Source organism: Trachurus japonicus, chromosome 9, assembly GCF_045865225.1.
Source record: "Trachurus japonicus isolate A0001 chromosome 9, Traja_1.0".
In the NCBI taxonomy this organism is placed as follows: domain Eukaryota; kingdom Metazoa; phylum Chordata; class Actinopteri; order Carangiformes; family Carangidae; genus Trachurus; species Trachurus japonicus.
Window position 1 is genome coordinate 23,184,745 of NC_140915.1, and position 23,230 is coordinate 23,207,974.

Consider the following 23,230-nt stretch of genomic DNA (forward strand, 5'->3'; position numbering starts at 1 on the left):
TCACCTGGGAGTGCCTCTTACTGTTAAGGCATGCTCTCCATATTTTCTTTGTTCAAATACAGTGACATGCCTCATTACAACCGACCAGTGCTGCTGAACCCACAGCATGTTAAACAGTGACACCATAAGGATTTTCTGTTGCAATTTCTTCCCCTTCAGGCTCCCTTATCCAACAACTTATTGAGTCTGGAGCCTTTAAAATATACAATTTCACAGGAAAAAAGGTACGTAAATAAACGTATACAAACCAAATGTATATATATTCATGGTCTACAAACTGCATCTTGGACTACTCCCCATAAAGTACAAGCTGTTATAGTTTAGATGTGTGAAATGTAGGTGTAAAGCAATTTCTGGAAATAGCTCAGTTGAAGTAAGCCAAGCAGGAGACATTTTCAGCATTGCTTATAAATATAATTTATTAATTGTCTTAAAAATTCTTTCTTACACTTTGTACAGAAAACAATTAGAGGAGATAGAGAGGCGAGCATTCAGCAAGATTGAGCAAGATTCATGAAGCGTGCCAGAATTAGCTAAAATGGACCAACACTACCCCGCACTACTCAAATCAAATCACTCCTGATAGTAAAATAAAAATGCACTTACAAGGACAGCTCTAGTTATAGACTTCTATCATGATAACCAATGCCAAGTTTGCATAGTAGACACTGCTTTTACAAAAAAGGAAATAAACTTAAATAATAAAAAAAAACTTGAAACATACAAACTAGTATCTAACTGTACTGCTCTTTTTTCATATTCTGAAATTTGCCAAATATAGCTGACAGTACACAACTGTACATACTGTGGATAGAAAATATTTTTTACATACTTTGATATCTTAACACTCCTTTTTTCATTTTCACATCATGAAGGATCACTTCTGTAGGCATACACATGTATGCCTCTCCTCATATGGAAACTTCCTTTATCAGTCTGTTAACAGTCTATCCTGCTGGTAAACTGTAGACTCAGATCATGGCAAAGAGCAGATTTTGGGTGAAGTTACACAGCAATTTCTAACTTAAATTTATTTTCTTCTTTTTAATATTGAAAATGTTTCATCAGTTAAAAATGAGATCTTGTATGAATGTGAGTTCTCCCATCGAGTTAATCAGATGTCAATGATCACATTGTATGAAAGAGACATTGCTGTCACCTTTGGGTTCATGTTTTGTTCTGAAACAAACTGAATTGATGAGTTGATGTTTTAGGCTTTTATCCCTTTGATTCCCTCGCATCTGACATCAGCAGTTACATTTGCAAACGCACAAGACATCCACTTCGTCATTTAACGGTGCATCTTTTCTGATTTGGTTCATAAGGCTGTCCAACATCTAAACACACACACATTTTGGCGGCAGTGTGTACCACGCCTGGTTTAACACTGGTACAAGAGGTGTGATGCTTTACTCGCACATTTCTGACCGACTGCACAGAAAGAAAGAAAAAAATCGATGTGGAAAAAAGAAGGAGAAAAAAATCAATGTCTCAAGGTTTCAAATCTGTCATAACCAGTTGAAGATCTGACCTTTTGCACCAGTGTTAATGCAGCCTCTGCTTGCTTGGTTTTCTTTACAATATCCTCAGTATCTCCTCTACGTACCTGATGTTCAGTTTCATATGGCGTCTTTCCATAGTCCAGAGCAGAAATATCTCAACTCCAGGTTTTGAATATTTTACATGTATTTCCTTTGAACCGCGTGTTCATGCTGAATAGAGTTCATGTCCCCAGGGGCATCAGACAGTTTTTCAGAAGCCACTCAAAATAAGGCTGTTTTTTTTCCCCTCAAAGCTTGCGTATAGAAGTTACATCTTTTCATCAGACAAGTTGTCCGGGGTCAGTGCATACATTTGACAGCCAGCCTTGGTTCACAATGATGTTCTGCAAAACACAAATATATTACACTTCATTTTACATCAGCCCCCCTTTGAGGTTATCTTGATTTTTAGCTCTAAATTGCAACTTTTTCAACAAGTACACCACGAGTTGGAATGTTAGTTGCTGACAGAACATTGTTTGAGAAAAAGGGCAACTAACTGATATGTTACAGATCCCCCACCACCCGCAGTTCATGTCTATAAAAACAAAAATGGCAACAACAACAAAAAAAAGTTAAGGTAAATAACACAATATGATGACTGAACAAAAAAATATTATGATAATACAAGGTCATTAGAGTGACCATGATAATCATGTATTTACACATTTCAGACCAAAAAAAAAAAAAAAGTAAATGCTTGTTACATTTCAAAGGCCACTGGATGGTGCTAGTGACCAGTAAAGTCATGGTGGAGATCACAGATGAAATCACATGTGGCCTGATGGCAGGTAACAACTGACATCCTGTGATGATGTAACACCGAAAATATGAAAGAAATATATATATAGGCTATATATATTTTAGTAAATTAAAATATGATTGGTAAAATCAGTATGTTTGAGTACATTTTGCGGTAATGAATGATATCAGCTGTTTTTAATTCACTATCACGCAACACCATCGGACCTCGGTATTTTAAAACACTTGTGTTTTTCCCTTCTAGTTCATCCCTTTTTGCTCCTTCTCTCTTTTCTCTGAGTTGGAGTCTGTCCAGAAACAAGCCCCAGCAGTCAATCAGAGACTCCTGGATCTGAGGTTGTGGTTAACCATACGTGGTAGTGAGGGCTGGAATTCCCCCAGGCGACTGACTCCTCTTTGGAGAAATGTATATATTTTTTTTTTACTCAGTTCTCCTGAACAAAAATACACACATTTCTAAAAATAGTCAAACAAACAGATTCTATATTGTGTATTGCGTTAAGTACACTGTATATAAATCTAATAAATAACAGACGGCCTTCATCTTTGTCTTGATCTGTTTATCATAAGTGCAATTTTGCATATACCTCAAAACAGACAATTTAACAAATCCGTCAAGTCTCCACTGAGACTGGCAAACAAAACCCTAGTTTACATCCATCAGGAGTGTAATCACCAATAGACTGGCTGTTTTAAGGGAATTGGACGATAGAAGTTGGAAGGCAAGTGCACAGCAGGTTCAGTTGCCTTGAAGTTAATACTACTAAGATTTCCTGTTATCTGGACGACCAAATATCTTTATGTATTGTGGAAGAGAACCACATTCTTGATACTTAATCTTACACTAATTTAAACATTGCTGATGATGTTACGTGAGTCGTCTGGGGCTTGTTTCTGGCCATTTGTTGATTGACAGTCACTGTGTAGCGAATTCTGTTAGCAGGAAATGATCCACACATATGGACAGCAGAATACATAGAGCGTTCCCTAGGAAACGATATAAAAACAACAAACTGTACTCGCAAACACGTACAGCCAAGGCTCGCAGGAAGAGAAGTGGGATCACTTCTTCATCTCCCCTCTCTCTCATTATCTGCTTTCCATCTTGTCCTTTCAGATGATCATCTGCCGCTTCTTCCATCATTTTGTGTTTGCATCTTCCCTCCCTTTTGTAATCAGTTTAGCTCCTCTCTGTGTTTACTCTCATCGTACTAAAGAGCCTCTAACTCACTCTCTCTCTTTCCTCAATCTACCTTCTCCCACTCTTCTGTAATCAGTTTAGCTTCTCTCCCTTTATGATTCTGTTCCATTCCTATAGAGGTTTTCAAGGTCACTGCCTTGGTTGCTTTTTCTTTTCTCTGCTTGTCTTTGTTCAGTATAAAGTAACAGCAAGAGAACAACTGGTGTTACACTAGACATGGTCTTCTTTTTTTTAGGCGTGTGTATGTTTTGTTTGTTCCTGATAGACTGTTTGTGTGGTAGGTAGGGTTATCTCTCCTCCGGTCACACATACACGACACTGCAACATCGCGCAAACACACATATAAAGATACGCATAGAGCTCCAGCACCAGCTCTTCTGTTACCATGTCGGCATGATTACCATGGTATTTAACTGGCACTCAATCACCATGGCAACAACTTTTCTTTTGCACACATCTAAGTCGTTCATTGCCCTCGCTGCAGTATCAACCGTAGTGAATTCACGTGTAATCGTCTCCTTTCGTCATTGTCTGATAACCATTTTGCTATGTCAGTGTTCCATTGTCATGGAGGCAAAGCTGCTGTCATGGCGACCCATCTCTTCCAGCACAGCGGCCAGTTCATTTAGGTCTCCATCGGGGAAGTGCTGGGCCTCCCAAAGATCCAGGATCACACCCGTCGGACTGGACTTAGTAGCAAAGTAGTTCAGGTACCTGGAAGAATCAAAGAATGAGGGACAAAAGTTATGATGAAAAGTTACGTCTTATAATTCACACTATAAAACTAACATACACTGAAGCTACAGGCTGCAACAACCAAACATCCAACACCTGAGGGAACAAAATGGGAATTAAACTATATGTGTTCGAATCCATGATACGTAGTTTAGACAAATGTGGGGGACAGGTCTAGAAATGGTGGATCCAAATTTCCTGCTGAAATGGTAAAAACAAAATCATGCTTCAGTTTTTCTAATGACGACAAAGACAGACACACAAATGTCAAACACAGTGTGCAATACCAGTTATGTAAGCTGGGATGTGGCAGCCTGTCTGGAAAGCTTGAAACACACTCAGGTGATGACATAAGCACCTTGAACAACCCTCAGACAAAACCCTTTCATAAGCTTTTGCTTTTTTGAAAGGGAATTGCTGCAGTGTTTGCTATGTTAATATTTAACTGGTATGTTTTGCAAACAAATACTAATCTGAAAAATGACAATATACAATGTAACACAATCTTAACTAACTATAAAGATCCATTGCAGATCAAATGCAATTTGAAACTCCGATAGAGCATAAAAATATACGAGCAACTCTGCAGAGAGATCCATTTTTATTCTAACAATAAGAATTACAGCCGTTGAAAGTCGAGTACACAATGGTGGCGGAGGAAAAGTCAAAAGATGAGCCATCTGTGACAAAGATCTCAACGCTGCTTCAAAGTGGAAAAGCCATCAAATCTCAAGTCTCGTGGGGATAAAAATGGGACTTTCTGTTCCTGTGTAAATCCTGTGATTGTGCTGTTGGCACACTCTGCTACTGTTTAAACACAACCACAGACATGTACAACACTCCTCTGCTCCTTTCAGTCGGTTTTTCCTTCAGCACATTTTATTCTTGTTTCATGCTCCTTCCTCTCACTGTGAACAGCTAATAAGCTATTTTCATTATTTCCTTTCTTACTTCTTCTTCTTTCTCACTTCTTTCTGTCACCATCTCCATCTGTCTGCAGCATGTGATAAGGGGTATCCTGCTGTTAAGTGAACTCGGTAGCTGAGACCCACCTCTTTGTGTGTGTGTGTGTGTATGTGTGTGTGTGTGTATGCCACCAGTTGTGAAAGTTGTGTGAGGAGTGATGGCTGTGACGCCAAAGCATGAGTCATACTTTGAAGTCAAACAGACGTGATGTGGCCGTTACAAAAGCAGAGAGGAAAAAAGACGGTATTTCCTTTTTGGATCATTTCATCATGCTCCTTTTGAAGAGCAGCTTTTAGCAGAAATGTGGAAGTAAACAACGATTTGGCTAGCTGTAGATTTTTTTTCACCCACTGATCAGGAATATTTCGGTGCCCACATTAACAGACTGCATCATGAGCTGGCTGCCTGTCGGGACAATGAGGTGCACTTGTGCCCAATTATCCTCTCAATATCTGCCTCTGCTTCGCTTGCTGCTGGTAAATGAACCTCCAGACTGAATCATCGAGACACACTGGGGATAGAGATATTAAGGATGTTATGTTTGAGTCAAATGCAAATAGAAAATGGCATCCTCACAATTCAGGTGCATGGGTGTCCAGCAGTATTTTATTTTACGAAAAGGTTTGAAAAGTACCAATTGTGTTGAAAGTGAGTGACCAGATACTCTGTTTTTTATGTACAAATGTCTTCAACTATAAGAAAAGAAAGTCACATTGAAGTGATGTTATCAGACATGATCATTCCTATTATTTGTACGTTATATTGTATCTTTGATTCCTTTGGAGATAATATAAGTTATATAATAAGAAAAAAAATTGTGACTATATCTGCCTGGACTCAAGTCACATTTAAATTAATGGAATTTGACTCAGACCAGACAACCTTGATGGTCTGCATTCGTGTATGAGACAAACTTTTATGACTAAATGATGTTCTGAACCAAGCAAAACACCATAGGGAAGCATTAAAGAAACAAGTGATAAAAAATTTGTGTGCATGTGTCACCTGTCAAGGTTGAGTTTGTGTGCCAGTATCCTCCAGTCATTGCCTCTTGCCTGCGGTGCATCCAGACTGCCACACAGCTTTTGTCTGATGGATAAAGGAATGCGGAAGGCATTAGGCCCCACTAAGGTTGTAATGTTACTGGCAGGGTCCATCAGGGATGTGTCTATGCATTGGACCTCCTGGAAAAACAGAGAGAAGCTGGTCAGGTGTTTTTTGAAAAGTTAAATTCATGGGGAAATTAGGTTTATGTGTATCGCTGTTTACTTGGTATACTATTCTAACTACTGCAGTAGAGACACAAGAGACCAGAGATGGATCAATGAACAGTATGCATTAAAAGTACAAAAAGAGTCTTAAAAGTAAAGTAAATGGATCACATTGAGGTTAGACTCAAAGCTACATCTCTATTTTGGTCCCTCTGGCAAATATCCACTCGTCTCTCTGCTTCTGGCCTTCAGTGTGACCAATTACAGATGAGTCTCCTAATTAATAAAAGAATGAAACAAACATAAAGATCTGTTCCCCAGTGCTCTCTCTCTCTCTCTCTCTCTCTATGTCGCTCTCTTCTCTCACTGTCGATCTATGTTGCTTTCTAAGCCTTTATCCCATTAATCTGCCACTCCTGGGCTGAAAGGAGGCAGCGGTCTAATGAATGTAGCTTGGCAGAGGGAAACAACAACTGCCACTGTTGATGTGAATGATTACTATTTACAGCGTCTACTTAGCCCCAATTTACAGCAGAAAGCTCTCTGCGGCTGGAGAGTGAATGACTGATGCAAAGAGACATCTCTGTTCCTCTGTTGAAATAATAAATGTTTCAAATCTGCTTTACTTTCCATTGTTCAACATGTTCAACACCGCTGGCTGGTTGGGGGTCTATACTGTTTTATTTAACACATTACACACACACACGCAGGCTCACTGAATATTGTTTAAGCTGCTCAGCTTTAATTACCATACATGCCAAAACAACTAATGGGACTATAGGAATGACTAATTAAGACGAGGTGTGGCCTATGTAAAATAGAACTGGTGACTAAAAAATTCAAATAAAAAAAAATTTCCTTCAGGCAAAAAGTGTGTTTGCCCAAAAAGGACAGTAGCTAGAAGGGAAACTGCAGGATGGGACATTTCTACCTTGTGTGATTTTGCACTTTTGACAGTTTAATAACAGCATGAGAAGTTACAGAAGCAAATCATCACAACCTTTTCATATGGATGTCGACTTTACAGGTAAGTTGTGAATTAAAATTGATAAGTGACTGCAAAATTCATTTTGCACTAGTTAGAATTGGTGGCAAAACACATATTAAAACTGTGGCTATTTATGGATTTAGTGGGTCTGAAGTAAAGGAGGATAACTGTCTGTATTTGCAAGAAAAGAAAGATGTAGATATTAGCCGTCCCCCCAAAATTGAGAAAGTGTCTCTATTAAATAGTCTTTTTCTATCCGAGACCTCTGGCAAGTTGAATATTCTAATCAAGCTTTTATTGATATTGGTGTGGGTCCCAAATATCTAGTGCATAACCGTGGACAGGATAACACGAGAGTGGTGCAAGGAAGGTAGACATGAGTGGAAAATGGAAAGAGATGAGGCAGTGCTTCTACACTGAGTACAGGTGATATGCTTGGATAAAGGCTGCCGAATGATGACTAATCCTTTATCACTTTGGGAGGTCCAATGTGTTACTTAAACGTGCACTACTGTACATGCATTTTCTCTAGGTTGCAGACCTTAACTTTTATCCTCATTTTACCCAGTGAGCAATGCAGAAGAGGACAAAATATACATATCCTTCCATTGATGCTGTAACTGTTCCTCTACATACGCAGAAAAAAGCGTATCCATCTCGCTTGGTTAACCAAGGGTTAAAAAATTCTAAAGTGCAACGCTATCATCCGTGAACACCACGGGAGAATTCAAAGCAGTGACATTCCAACCGAACTGCCTGACCTTCGACCAAAACGGTTCACACATGGCCACAGTCGGCCACACCCGCACACACACTGAGACACACATTCAGTGACTTTGTGGTTACATGGAGCAGCGAAATCAAAGATGAGTTATTCCTCTCGTGTTATGCGACCTCTAGCCCCGCTATGAATGATTGAACAGAGTCGCAGAGCCACAGCAGGAACCCTGAGTGTCTGACAGACAGAGGAAAACTTGGTGACTTTAGGACCTTTAGCGTCACAGTGAAGAAGTTAGTACAAGGCTGTTGAGGGAAGTCTCTCTCTCTCTCTGTGTAACTGTGTTCAATTCTTTGTAGCAGGTACTCCATCCTGCCCTCAACCATTGTGAGTCGAAGTTGTCCTCACACAATATCCAACGAACGTGAATGTGAATTTCCACAGACTAACCTCCTCCAAAGTGTTGCTGAGCTGAAAGATCTGTCCTTCTCCCTCCACCTGCCGTACACACAGTTTGCAGCACATCTCTGTGGTGGCTGGACTCAGTCTCTCCAGGGTGAAGGTGCAGTGAAGAGTTCTCTGACTGCCGCTCCACACCTGGTGGAACGGGATCTCCTAGAAAGTAAACAAATAAAAGGAATTGTTTTACAAAGAGACATACATACTTTACTCTGTGCTAGTGCAGCAAAAAAATACACTAACCCAAAGCCTTACTATAAACAGACTTAAGTAGAACTATAAACAGTCACATTTACTGTGTGTCTGAAGATCATTTGCCACATTGTGTGTACTGTACCTGATACTTTGCGATGAGCTTGCTCTTCCAGTGTGTGTGTGGCACGTCGTGAATCGACAGTCTTAGATTGTGTGTGCTGTCTTTAAAGTTCAGCGTCTTTGGCTCGTCCAGAAGCTTCCCTCCCATCTGGGTCTCCATCTGAAGAACCTCCTACACAAAAAAACAAAACAATAATTGCTTCAAATTGCTTCTCCTTCATCTCACTTACTCAACTATTTATTCTACATACAGCATTGAAGATAGTAGAGAGCCTTTAATTTATCTGGTATAATTACTGCAGACGATGCCGTTGTGAGATTTCACATGTTGCCTTGGAGCAGCTACATGGCGCGGTGAAACACTTGAAACACATCAAAGTTTTCACAGAGATATCATCACACATCTCAGTAGGTGTATTCCCCGGATTTAAGCAAAGCTTAGCTCTGCTAATCACTCTGAACCAAAGAGATATTTGGATGCTCAGTGATCAGCCTTGATTAATAACACACCTCCAGTCAAAGCCCTGGTGTTGTGAAATGTGGGGAAATGAAACATATCTTTCATTGAGCACAGGGAAATCAAATGACTCCCATTACTTTGATTTAGCCTCAATGCACCTCAGTACTTATGAAAAAACACAGAGAACTTAATTTAATTCGGATCATTCAAGATTTTGTAAGACATTTTTAGATAAGTTTTTGCTGATATATCAAAGCAACATTCATAATCTGTATACTCTACCTACTACGTCACCAGGACAGATTCAGAGAGGTGATGAACTGCATTAACAAAGTTAAATTCTGTTTCTATTTTAGTGTCTCAGTTTTCAGCAAATGAGAAAAAGTCATTAAATGTAAAACTCATATTGCCCATTTGATGTCTCGGTCCACTTGATGAAGGAAAGGAAGAAGTTCATTTTGCTTTACTGTGCTGCTGCAGCTGTTTCAATAAAACATTCCACACACAGTCCTCTGGGGATTTCTGCTCATCCTTTTCAAATTGACTTCTGTATATGAACTAAGCCTACACCATGATAACACAAAGAAACTATCTGTACCCTGTAGACACACCAGCATGTATAATGACACACACACACACACACACACACACACACACACACACTGATAACAACCTATTTACATGCTCTTGAAGTGCATTCACTTAAATGAGCAAAACACAACCAACCACCCACACACAGACACACACACACACACACACACACACACACATATTTTCTGATGGAGGAATAAGTTATCACTGTGACTTCTGATGCCTCCTACAGCCTTTTCACAATAATCAATTCCTCCTTCCCATCATCTTCCTACATGGCAGCTCTACTGTAGATACGCAGCGGAGACTTCCTCTTTGAAACGCCAACTGATCAATTATACTACACAAAGTCTCCATCATTAAAAAGTCCACCTCTCAACCTTGTTTTCAGCTCCAGTCGCTTGAAATGTTAACACTGGGAGTGTGTTGACATTGTGTGTGAGCACGTGCATGGCTGTGTGCCACACTGACACTTGACTTATCATCGCATGCATAAATTACCAGTGTTAATCTCCCATATCAGATGGTCCCCCCAGTGCTTTGAATTTGTTTGAATTCTAAAGCATCGCTATTTTGACATTGCTTGACCCTGTTTTGTTTACTGCTTCTCGGCTCATTTCCAGAAGACTAGAGGTGAGGAAACTTCTATTTATGACTCCAGACAATCACTTCTATTCCAGCTATAATATATTTTTCAAATGCAAATCAGCGGGCAAGTGTTTTAGAACAGGTGGTCAAAGAGAGAACAAAATCACTCTCAGGACTAAAGAACACAACAGCATCTTAAAATATCACACCTCACCTCATTACCTGCACTGCTATTTAAACTTATAGATACATCCTGTAATATGCATGCACGTAGGTTAGTTCGGGAGATCAAAACTAAACTGAGCCAAACATTTTTGAGGGTTATACTCATTCAGTTTCAATACTTCACCTTCAGTGCATCCTGTGTATCATCCAGACAATAGACCCTGATGTGATAGTCCAAAGTTGTGCATGAGACAGGTCCAAAAACAGCCAGTTTGAGCCTCTTGGCAGCTGCCTTGCCCATTGATTGGCCCACCAGGCAGTAAGTCCCGAGTGTCTCTGTTAAGATGTGACATGCCTCTGAGTCCATCTGCACGTAGCAGGGGGTGGTGAAGTTTTCCTCTCCCACGACAACCACATCCTGTAGGAATCGTAAAGCACAAAGTCACACACTTTTTGAGACTTTGTGAGAGTCACGCTGGGTCCATGATGGACAGCTGGGACTGGCACTTTGTATGTTTTCAAATACTGAAGGGTTGAGTTGAGCCATGTGAGCTTTTACTCATCTCAATCAAAGATAAAGGGCATCACTGAAGATAGACTAAAATGACTTATTTCTTTCGAGTCTGTATATATATATACTATACCATTACAGATTAGTCAGTAGCCTGTTTGTGTTTTAGCCAACTCCTGTTAATGACAACAATGTGCTGCTGTCAAAGCAAACTCTATCTGTTTATTGTGAAACACCTACAGCAAATACTGAGTTCCACCAACATTAACACAAAGAAAAACTAATCTGTGCAGAACCTGTCTTTGTTAAACAGTGTATCAGTATCACCATTTAAACAACACACTGAGTGTAGAATAACTATGCCCCTGTGCTGATAGAGAAACTGGAAATGGAGATTATTCTGCATTTACAGAGTCGACCACAGCTCTGGAAAACGTTGTTTCACCCCCCTTTTTAAAATGTGAAACCAGCCTTTATTTGTTTATACACCACGATTGTTAAATCCTGGCCTTTATTTGAAGACCGGCTTTATTTGAGAATTTACAGACATTAAGCCACTTTCTGTCTGTTAATATAACACAACTGGAGCCATTTCCACTAATGCAAACAGCCCCTGTGAAATCAAGGTTGTGGTTTATACCTGATACATACCTATGTTGCTATAGACAGGTGTTTTCCCATGGGATGACAACACTGATGTGTGAAGAGCTTTGCCAACTGCACATTTATTCTTTCCTTTTCAGCAAATCTGACTAAAGATGTTGAGTTTGAATTTTTTTGGCTTGTGCAAAAAAAAAAGACAATAAACCAAGTGGAACTGCTCATGTTATTCTGGTAATTCATCTTAAAAAAACATGCTATGGGACGTTTAATTAACTAAATTGTGAATGTATTCAAGATGAGAAGCTGAATTGAAATTTGAATGCGCTTGAATGAGTGCGCTTGTTCATATGACCTATGAAGGCAGATCACGGTCTCCATTAGGGGAATGATGGCACTTGTCCTGAGCTGTTGTCTGTGAAGTGTGTCTCCCTCTGTGATTATCTGGCTGTTGCTCATATCATTCCCACCATTTTCTGGCACAGCCTGAATTATGGTAAATCCATATGGCTCTTTGGGTTAAGGGAAGATGCACAGGCTCACTGTGTTCTTTTCACATGACTTTTGAATCTTCAATTAGTCGTGCACATATCAGTGCTTGCATGTCTGACTGTGAGTAATTGCGTGTGCATGTCCGTGGATGCAGACTCACTGCAGCATTGGATGTTGTGAGCTCTGCGTGCAAGTGTGCAATGCAAATATTGAGCTTGGAATCACAGTTCCTTCAGTCGTGTTCCTACAGATGCGCTGAATCAATACAAAGGGGGAGGAAAGCAATATGGTATGAATCTGTTATTACTGGTAATCATAACCGTGGCTGCTCCCCCCTGATGTGAGGGGAATTCAATTACCTTCCTCTCCCTGTTTTGAGGAAAACTTTCTGATGGGAAATGGATGTTCTACTGAAATAAGAGAAAAACAAATCGACTTCCTGATGAAATTCCACTTTTCATTTTTCTCGTCTTTACCCAGTCTGCACCCAACCCTTTCTGTGCTCTCTCTCTCTCTCTCTCTGTGTCTCTCTCTCTCGCACACACACACACACACACACACACACACGCTCACACACAGAATCTTATGCATGGCTAATTGTGCAGAGACATTGTGTTGAGCTGTGATAAGCAACAGAAGACAGCATACGGGGGCCTTGTAGACACAGTGATGCTGCAAGACAGCCTTATCACCCACACCCACACACAAGGATACACACACGCACACACATCCTCGGACACAGAGACAGACACAGATGCACACGTACCCAGTCACACACACACAGAGTAACAGATTGCTGAGGTAGAGACTTCATGCTGAGAGACACCGGAGGAGGGAGAAAGGGAGAGAAGGGTGGAAAAAAGAGGGATAGAAACATAAGAAGAAAGATGAGAGCAGAGGAAGATGGCAGGAGCATAACAAATTGCTTCTGATAGGAGTCTTCAACCCCCTACTTGTCTACTAGCCTGTAGGCACTTTATGTTTACCAAAATTTCCCTCCTTTTCTTTCTTTTCCTCTCCTTCCCTCACTGCATGCGTAATGCAGACTTCTCCTCAGGGTGAAGTAATGTATGCGCACGATAATGTACGCGTGTTTGACTGCATATTAATATTTTCTTAACGTGCAGGTGTAAATGTATTCAGTGTAAACACCTATGCAGATACTGGTTCCGATTAAAGCAGTGGCATTGAAAAGCTGCACGCTATAAGACCAGAGCTCCACACGCAGGACACACAAACACAAAAGACACAGCGCTGAGCACTCACCTCCCATTCTCCCATGGCCAGTTGGTTCTTCAGCTGTATGAGCCAGTCTTCCTGGACATCATCAGCGCAGTGGTGAATGGTGAGGATCACTGGTCTGGTCAGTAGGGCTCCTGGAGGTCCACAACTCACCACAGGGCTCAGCACCGTCTGGATGTCCTCGACTGGGGGTCTGGAAAAGACAGATAACACACGAGGTGAAATGATTCTTTAGAAAGGAGCGACAGGAGGGCTGCACTGTTGGCTACCAATTAGTGTGAGCATCAACTGCAGAAAGCTGTATTGATTTCACTTCTAGTCTTGTGCTGTTTAGTCATAATGTTCATATATAGAAAAACCTTGGCTGGCATAATAAAAAAAAAACAAGACAAGTGGACAGTTACACCAGAGCAGTAGACTAGCTTGGAGCAGATGAGAAAATCAGAGAACAAAACAGATTAGAGCGGAGCAGCACAGATTCAATTAGAGCTTTGTTAGTGCAGTCAGCAGGGCTTCAGACGGGCCTCAGCTGGAGTCAGTAGTTCACAGCTCATGGGCGGAAAAATAAATGACTACTGGTCACGGATTCACCTGTGTTCCACAGCAGAAGAGCTGGAACCTGTTGTTAAAGCAACAGAATACTTCAGCTTCTTCTACTGTGGATAAGTGCCAGATTACACATACAGTAGAGAACTCCATCCGTATTTATTAGCCCACTGTCATTTGTAAATTGAAAAGTAAAACCCACATCCTTAAACAATACTTAACGATGAAAGATATGTAAGGAAATGACTGGCTGTGCTCTCCTGTGTGATCCATTATCCAGTCATTTTCTTGCCTCATAGTGCAGCAGATATGCATTGACTGGGAAGTAGCCCATAAAGATAGAGGAGATGGATCTAAATTTTAAGTGATTTTTTTTCCAGCCCACCTTGTGTCAGGGGAGCACTAATCCTTAGCGGCATTATTGATTCAACTGCTGGAGCTCATTATTGACTCATGAAGGGTTCACATTGGGTAGGAGAAGCTAACAGATAAAAACAGTATGACTCAAACTGTAACAGCAGCCTTTGGTTTACCTAACGCAGGGGTCATCTCTTAATGAATTACAGTGTTATTGATTTCTAATGTTATGAATCTTTCATCACATAAATAGAGGATATACATATTTTCAGTGTGCACATGTGGGAGGGTTAGGTTTTAATGAGCTAAACCACATGCATCTGGCTTGCCCAGTGTTGCTGAGGTAAGTCAATGTAACCATGTGATTTTTGCTTGCCAGCTATTGACTGAGATGAAGACAGAGGACAGTGAAGAGGTTTGACTCCTGGAAATACTGTAGCACGCTGCAGGGGAGGGGTGGGGGCTAATTCTTATTGACTGCTGTTGATTGAGGAGAGGCTAGAGTGCATGCAAAGGGTGGAATATGTGATTAAAACTGTAACAAGTGTCCTAAAGCTCAGCTCTTGTTGATGCTTTAAATTGTTTATTTAAGCAAACTCTTAAGAACATATTTCCGTGCCTACTCCTGCAGAAGCACTTGTTTTTTTAGATTGTTTTTTTTAGAAATACTGTTGCTGCCACTGAGCAATAAAATACAGGTGTTTTTAGGGATTTCAACATTAAATATATATATTCAAAAGAGTCCGAAACATGTGTAATTCAAAGGCGGAGTCCTTGCTTACAATGGAAGATGCGCAAACCTTCCTGCTAAATGTGTTCACTGAAACCAAATTCGTCTGAAGAAATTGCTCCTACTGTATGAAAACTGGTGATAGCGTACTGAATGGATTATCCCGTGTAAACTGACCACTGAATTGCTGTTGAATTTTCACAAACAAAATTAATTCACCTAAACTAAGTGAGAAAGTGTGGAGTTGTACAGGCCACTGGACTGGGTTTAGCTCTGTTAGTGGGGAGAAGAGAGAAGATGGGCAGGCAGAAAGATAACACGTCTCCAAAATAAACAAGTAACTTTGAAGGGATGGTGCACAGCAAGGCAGAGCAAACCAGCAGGATACATACTGACTCTGTTAACTTGAATCTTTAACCATAGCAACAAAAATATGTATGCTTTTAACGCTTATCATTTTCTCATCTTTTCTCCTAACTTTCCCAGTAGAGCACCAACACAAACACCAGATTGGTATCGGTACTGGAATAAAGAAGTCTTCGTCCTTTCCTGTCATGTCCTGAAGACAGCTTTACCTCAATCATGCCCATGGTTTGGGAGTAAAGGATTATAGTATATGTAACAAGATTTCAGTACCGGTAATCCCCAAAATATCCACTAATCTGGGAAACAGTGATCTCTTTGCATATGCTTTCAAAGGCTCAATGTTTAGTTATTGGATCTATAACATGAGGAGAAGACAAATCTGCCGGCCGCATCTTGTTATGAGCATGACATTTTAAAACTTGGAAGCACTGAATAACTAAATAAATGCTGTGGATTACTGTAGAGATTATGATGTTAAATTGGTCATATTTAATATGTAAAATGTTCCCTTACAATCTCCACAATTTTGCTACTTAAGGAATTTTAATTCTTGTATTAATTTGGGAATTATGTGGCATTACCCGACCTCTGCTGTGTGAATCATCAAAAGACGGTGTGTATGGAAAAAAGAAGAAGAAAATACTATAAATAATAATGATTCATCCCTTTCTGTGCAACCTAAACCTCTGTCACACCATGAAAGCCTCCACATGCATCCATACAAACAGGTCTAAGAAGCTGCTGCCCAGGGAAAAAAAGAGAGGGAAAAACACAAACAAAAACGAAGGAACAAAAAGAACACAGAGATAAGGAGAAAAATGGGGACAACAGAGAACAGCAGCGGCACGAAAAACCACAGAGGAAAATTCAGTGAAATAGAGAGACAAAGCTTACCTCAAGCTGTCCTTCCTGTGCACAGTCACATACATCTCGTACACCCTACCCTGAGGAACAGCACCCGCTGGAACCAACAAACTCACACCTGCAGGAGGGAGGACAGGGCGAGCAGGATGGATGGAGGCAGAAATGAGTTTCATCCCTGGATTTATTAATTTCACCATGCACAACTGAATTATTGAATATGAAAGCTATTATCACTTTATCATTATGATTAATAATTGAATAATCATTTTTAAAGCAACCCGTGTAAAACTTTCTCTTAAATATATCATCAAGTGAATTGTGCTTCGATGTTTTATGGCTTCTGAGAGCTGCTTCCTATCAGAGGGTTATGTTATTCATTTTTGCCTTTCTACTGGTTTTAAATCTGAACATAAGTCCACTGAAAGTTTCTTCTCTTGAACATCTCAAGGCTGTTTTGTCTAGTATGTGGACTGTGTTGTACAGAGACACTCTTATTTTATGTGATCAGTTTTAAGTTAAGAAAATGGATTTGATCTTGTTTAAATTCATAATAATTCCTATAAGACAATATTAACTTTGAATAAATTTAATTCTTAATATCATCAGCAGTTAATGCAATGAAGTCTCATTTCTTAATTCAAGAAGCAAACACTGAGAAAATCATCTTGGATCTGGAACCCAATGCTTAATAAGAATCAACCACATTTATGCTTAGCCATCGAGTGTTTTCAGAATACTAAGCTTACCAGAGTTTGGAACGATTAGGTGTCCTCCCTGGTTGTTGAAGGACCCGTGGGCTGTGCAGGACGGGTCTCTGGTCCGGGCTAAGCTCTGGTTTCTGAGGTTCATGGTGTCGCTGTTATCCAGCAGTGACTGAGTTATCTGGGATTCAAAACACAGCAATGAGAGAAATAAAGATTTGCAGCTTGTAAGACAACAACACATGCTGAAACTGCCTGTAGTGGATGTGTTGCTGAAGTTTTTAAAAGTCACTGATGAATCAAGGTTGGATTTGGCTGACAGTGTTATATAGCAGCACCTTAGAAATCTTTTCCTATATATTATATTGTGCCTCTATTGTATAAGAAGAGTCCGACTGTATAAATGATGCTGCAAACAGCATCAAAATCCTTGGGACTCTAAATCTACACAAACGTTCTTATTAACATTAGAAAGAGTGGTTAGTGAGAATGAGCTCTGTATTTTCCGTTAACAATGTTAAATGTTAACACAGTTAGTGTATACTATTATGAGTACCATCGCACATAGAAGCTGCACCTACACTCTGAGGAGTCCGAAAGACACGGACGAATAGATAAGCAGAAAATCAATGTGGTGTGGTCTGAAGGACGAACTTCCTCTGAAAGAGCTGATGTCAAGTGTTGCAAAGATACAGTATATCCTTGTGAAACCAAAAGTTCAAGGAGGTGCAGGAAAGTCATGTGTGCAAGGCCAACTTCTGGCTGCACAGATGATTCAGCGCAGTTTCATTTTCACCAGGTTGATTAAAGCCAAGCTTGAAAGGGGAATATGTTAATGCTCCTTTTCCACTTGAATTTTACTGCATTCATCATGGTGCTTTTCTTTTTTTCTTCCAGTATATTTTCTTGGTATCCACTAACTAAAATGCAATAGAGAAGATCTGCATCTGCCTGGGAGCACTGCCATAGGGCTGAGCTGGCAGGCTGTGAGAACAGCACGGATTTACAATAGACCCATGAAAGCACCTTAGGGTAAGTGGTAAAATATGACCTTCTTTGCATTTCTTCATCAAAATGTCCACTGTGAGATGCAAAATAAGGACTTAACATTCAGTAGTTTACTTCGACATCACATAAAGCAGACAAGAATTTGCTTCATCATGTTGAGGAAAGACACACACAAAAAAAAAATAATAAATGTAAAAAAAAAAAAAAAAAAAAAAAAAGAATTACTAGTGAGGCAAGGCCAGTCACAGACAAGTTAAAAGTTCAAAAAGGCACAATTAAAAAACAGCCATAATAAAAGATCAGTTTGGCTCTTGTGCTGCCTGAGGAAAGGGGCTGTGCTGAAACCGAGCAGTTTCATCTATATTTGTGACAACTGACTATGGTATTCATGCCATGTAGTTTACAGAGCACAGTGAGGAAACTGGGGCACTGAGCCGCATGTATACTAATGGTGTTTGGTTTTGTATTTATGTGATGGAGAACACATAGCTAACATGTGTCAGTATTTCTCACTGTGCTCCTGCAGTGTAGTGTGACCTCACACCTCAGGATGCAATATTTAAAACCTCTCCCGTGTACATACGAGAGGCTTTACAGTAGGAGTAGAGGAACAATTCAGGCATTAGTGTTAGCTAGACGTTACCTTAGGAGATAGTTTGGATGCAAAGTCTCCTCCGAGGTCATCCTGCGGTGTCACCAGACCAGAGGAGTTGTACACTTTGATCTTCAAGTTGGGAAGAGGATCCAACAGCGGGGAGTTGGTCATCGGGATTTTATCTGACACATCGTGGAGGGCGTACACTGGACCACGATACATGGCAGCCGCATTTGTCAAGTCAGGAGGAGCTGTCAGTAGATCAGCTGGAGGGATAGAGTGAAAGATGGAGAAAAGACAAGGAGTTAATGAAAGGACAAAAAAATGAGTGAAAACACAAAAACAAAACAATTTTTATATGAATCCACAAGTGTTCAGCTAACAGCAAATGTGGTCACAGATAACGTCTGAAATAGAGATGAAGCTGGGAGGCTAATGCTAAATGCTCTATATCCTCGGTGGTATGAAAATACATGACGGCAGTAAGAGATGTGTAGAACTTGTAGCAAGATCAGTGAGCAGGAATAAGGGGAGTGAGACGAGGATAGGCAGGGCTGCTGATAAGGTATCAGTGTCTGGTATGATACACTGCAGTACACAGGGCTATGACCTGGATCAAGGACTAGTCATGGATCCTGCACAGAAAGAGAGAGAGGGGGAGGGAAGAGACAGCAAGAGAGGGAAAGAGGGAAAATGTGCGCATATTTTTGAAGGCGATGCTTAGACTTCATCTCATCAGTGTTGAAACTTGGGTAAGTTTAGTTCATATTTACATCTGAGAACACAAACTCACATATTCCTCATTTGACCTTGCTCTGTTTCTAATGTATAATGACAATATGGCTCCATGCTGCGCTTTAAGCTCTTCAAACTGTTGTCAGCGACTCTTGACTTCACCCGCAGAATCAAAGGGGTTGCCACACTTTAATCACATCACTGTCTATTTTTAAAATGCAAACTGTGTCAGGACTCAAAAGTGACTGACAAGACCTGCTACGCACATTAGCACGTCGTGTTCACTGACTTTAACGATTGTTCAGACGGATCTGAGTGGACGGATTGGAGATGGTTATGTTACATTGTATGTAGTACTGTTTTCTGAAAAGTCTTTCTTCCCTCATTATGCAAATACCATGATGTGAATATACACATACTTTATTTAGAACTGAATGAACAAACACAATACTCAGTGTTCACTATGAAATATTCAAGCAACCCTTGTAAATCAGTGCACAAACCAAAACCTTATTCTGCTATTCTGAATCAGTCAGTTGCCTGAAGCTTTAGCAGAGAAGAGTCCTCACTGGCACCAAGAGGAGAGACTTTATCTCCTCTGTACTGGCCTCTTGTCACTGGTTACCAGTGAAATATAGAATTGACTTTAGGATTCTTTTATTTGTTTTTTAAAGCTCTGAACCTCCACGTCTGAATCACTGATCTGCGCTCCACGCACCCAGTTCAAAACCAAACTCTGATCAAGGATTTTCAGTTGTTAGCTCTAGATTATGGATTGGCTTACCACAAACAAACTAATTTCTTCTGCCAAACTCCTTCTCAAGCCCTTTCGATTGTCATCCTGTGGACTTCTCTGACCACACTCTGGCTTTTATTTATTTCATTTGTTGTTGTTGTGCAATGCTGTTTGTTTGAAAGTTCTACTCACTTGTAAGTGCCTTTTTATTTGATAATTCTTGTGTTGTTTGATTGTAATCATCAATCACAAAATGTAGTGCAAAAGCAGATTTAGAATAAAAATGTGGTAAAGTAATCAAGAGGCATAAAGTTAGAGTGAAGTCTGTATGTCATTTGCACAACTTCTTTGTTAAGCTAGGTAGCTACTGTAATATTAGTAGTGCACATTGTTTAAGATATTTAGCTCTCTAGCTCTCTTGCATACCAATAACATGTAGCATATCTGCTCCTTTATGAACATACCACTAATACGTATTACATATATTACTGTATGTGGTGATGACATGTCAGTAGGGATCGATCGGCAAGTCTTTCTTAGATTCCCCTCTGTGCTCATCATGGAAAGGTTAGTGTAAGCCAGGAGGCAACTGTAGGAACATTGGTGATTGCTAATCACTACAGTATGCTAATCCATGTAAATGCAATATCCAGCTAGTCTACAGTATGGTTATGAAATGCGACAACCTCATCTTTAGCTTTAGCGATCACTCTGCTCCTGACATCCCAGACTTGGGGTGAATTAGATACAGTGGTGCTTTTAATGAGTTCTTCCTTGGACTAAATATTGATCTTCTGCAGGAAACTCTAAATAACACATTCTTGTAATCAAGTATCAAGTATGAAATTATTGGAAATGCTTTAACGGCAATGGCCAGTTTGTTCTATCTGCCACTGTAACCTCATTTCCTTTTAGGTAATTGGTTAGTGCTATTGATTATAACAACAGCAATAATAATAATGATACATTAGCCAATGGGCATAATACATTGGGCTCAAGTCACTTCAAAGGAGCTATCTATCCTTCTGACTTTAACGCAATTTATATACAGGGCTTAAAAAGAACGAATGGTGCTTCTTCACAAACAACTCACCCTTCAAAGGAGCAATACAACAAATATTCAAGATTTAATTCACACTGGCACAGGAGGGCCAGTTACCTGCTGAGGACAATTCCAGTTTTGTTCACACCAGCCTCCTTTTGGTCGTGGAGCGTGAAATCCTGTTGTTCCCTCCAAGAACCCATCCATTCTAATTTGAAAATCCCTCATTATCACCCCCCCAACCCCAACCACCCCCACCCCACACACACACACACACATCTGTCACCTATCACTCTCTTCCTCTCTCTATCACCAGGCTGTTTACCCTTAAAGCCAGTGGGTATTCCTGCCAAATCATCCCTGCTGAAATTTAATTAACAGCTAATGGAAAGCCACAGAGAGAGGGAGGGAGAGAGAGAGAGAGAGAGAGAGAGAGAGAGAGGGAGTGTGTGTGTGTGTGTGTGTGTGTGTGTGTGTGTGTGTGTGTGTGTGTATGAGAGAGAGAAAGAGTCAGAAAGTCAAAGAGAGAGAGATTGCAGGGACATAATTCTTCATTAATAGTAATTGGAGATGGTCCCTCAGTGCAGAGTGACAAGCATCCTAATACTTAACTGATAAAATCAGCACACAGACAAAGACATTCACCCTTGTACATGCACACAGACACACACACACGCGCACACACACACACACACACACACATACACGCACACACACACTTACTGTTTAATAATTTGCATTGCATCCTCTCTGACCTCACTCAGTTGTTACTGTTTGCCACAATGTGAATTTTAATTGTCCACCCACAACTGACCACATAAACACACACACACATGTCAAACTAGATTGACACAGAATCTACTGTATGTAGATGTGATCCTGTGTTAAAACACCAATGATGCTTATGAAGTAGTATGAAGACGAGTGTGAGCATTTTTATGTGAAGCAATTTGCAGTATTTCATTGAAACTTGTGATGGGGGAATGAGTGGACAACAGTTGGCGAATGTGCCTACTGCCTATTATGGGTGAATCTTTGAGCCTGTTTGACAGGTTTATGGTATGTTTTTAGACATTTTAAGCCAAGTGATTTTTGTCACCCCTTTGACAAATAAAATATCTAATAGGATAATTCATGAGCCTGTGGTATCTGTGGACTGACGCCTGATTCATACCAATTTCCTGCCCATTCCTGGTATTTCCAGTAAGCTATCAAATGCATCTACCTAAGTGTGTGTGTGTGTGTGTGTGTGTGTGTGTGTGTGTGTGTGTGTGTGTGTGTGAATGCATCCTTCTTGTTGTCTTATCCACTTTCCCAGACAGTGAGGAAGAAATGACAACACAGACAGCAGAAAGTGAAACACGGCTCCACTTAAACAGGAAGACAAACAGGGAGGGAGTGTCCAATGCAGTAGGAGTCATCGTGACGGGAGAGACAGAGACATGGAGACAGAGATGAAAGAGAGGAGGTTGCTGATAAACAGGAAATGTGATTGACCTGAATGTGCAGATGGTAAGGTAGAGAAAGAGTGAGAAAGAGAAAGGAGAATGACAGAGAGACTTCTTGATGGAAGAGAGTGGTCTCTGGTAAAGACAGAGATTAATCCAAACCAGCAAAAACTGACAGCCGGAGGCAGAGTAGAGAAACAAAAATGAAACTGGCATCAAAGGCTCAAAGTGGACGGAACAGGTAGTTGTTTCCATCAAATAATCTCTATATATCCGTCTTTAGATTATCCATGCATATATTTACCTATGGATTTGTCATTTTGCACATTATGTTATGCCAGAAATTAAGAGAAACATATGTTTTGTCATCCTTCTTTGTGAGGGATTGAATCTATGCCTTCATCAGTCCTGGAGTTGCTGCTTTTTTGCAGACCGAGCTCTGACCTTACTGTGTGTTCTCTATGGAGCATCAGTACGTGGTTAGTCATTTCAGCTCTTCAATGATAAACCCTTATAACACAGGAGTGCAAATGGGAAAAAAAAGAAGAAAAAAAGGA

At 40.3% G+C, this 23,230-nt stretch overlaps 1 protein-coding gene across 4 annotated transcripts in view; it reads right to left on the reverse strand.

Moving 5' to 3' along the window:
• Nucleotides 1-1,057: 1,057 nt before the first annotated feature.
• Nucleotides 1,058-23,230, reverse strand: part of LOC146981437 (netrin receptor UNC5C-like) — a 213,046-nt gene continuing 190,873 nt past the window's right edge. For all 4 annotated transcript variants that reach the window (XM_085786628.1, XM_085786627.1, XM_085786626.1 and 1 more), the window contains 9 exons: nucleotides 18,761-18,978; nucleotides 17,155-17,290; nucleotides 16,439-16,526; nucleotides 13,570-13,738; nucleotides 10,885-11,118; nucleotides 8,919-9,068; nucleotides 8,573-8,737; nucleotides 6,211-6,389; nucleotides 1,058-4,218 (listed from right to left, as the gene is read on the reverse strand). In XM_085786628.1, coding sequence (XP_085642754.1) covers nucleotides 4,056-4,218; nucleotides 6,211-6,389; nucleotides 8,573-8,737; nucleotides 8,919-9,068; nucleotides 10,885-11,118; nucleotides 13,570-13,738; nucleotides 16,439-16,526; nucleotides 17,155-17,290; nucleotides 18,761-18,978 — 1,502 coding nt within the window. In that variant the 3' untranslated portion in view covers nucleotides 1,058-4,055. The remainder of the gene's footprint in view (nucleotides 4,219-6,210; nucleotides 6,390-8,572; nucleotides 8,738-8,918; nucleotides 9,069-10,884; nucleotides 11,119-13,569; nucleotides 13,739-16,438; nucleotides 16,527-17,154; nucleotides 17,291-18,760; nucleotides 18,979-23,230) is intronic.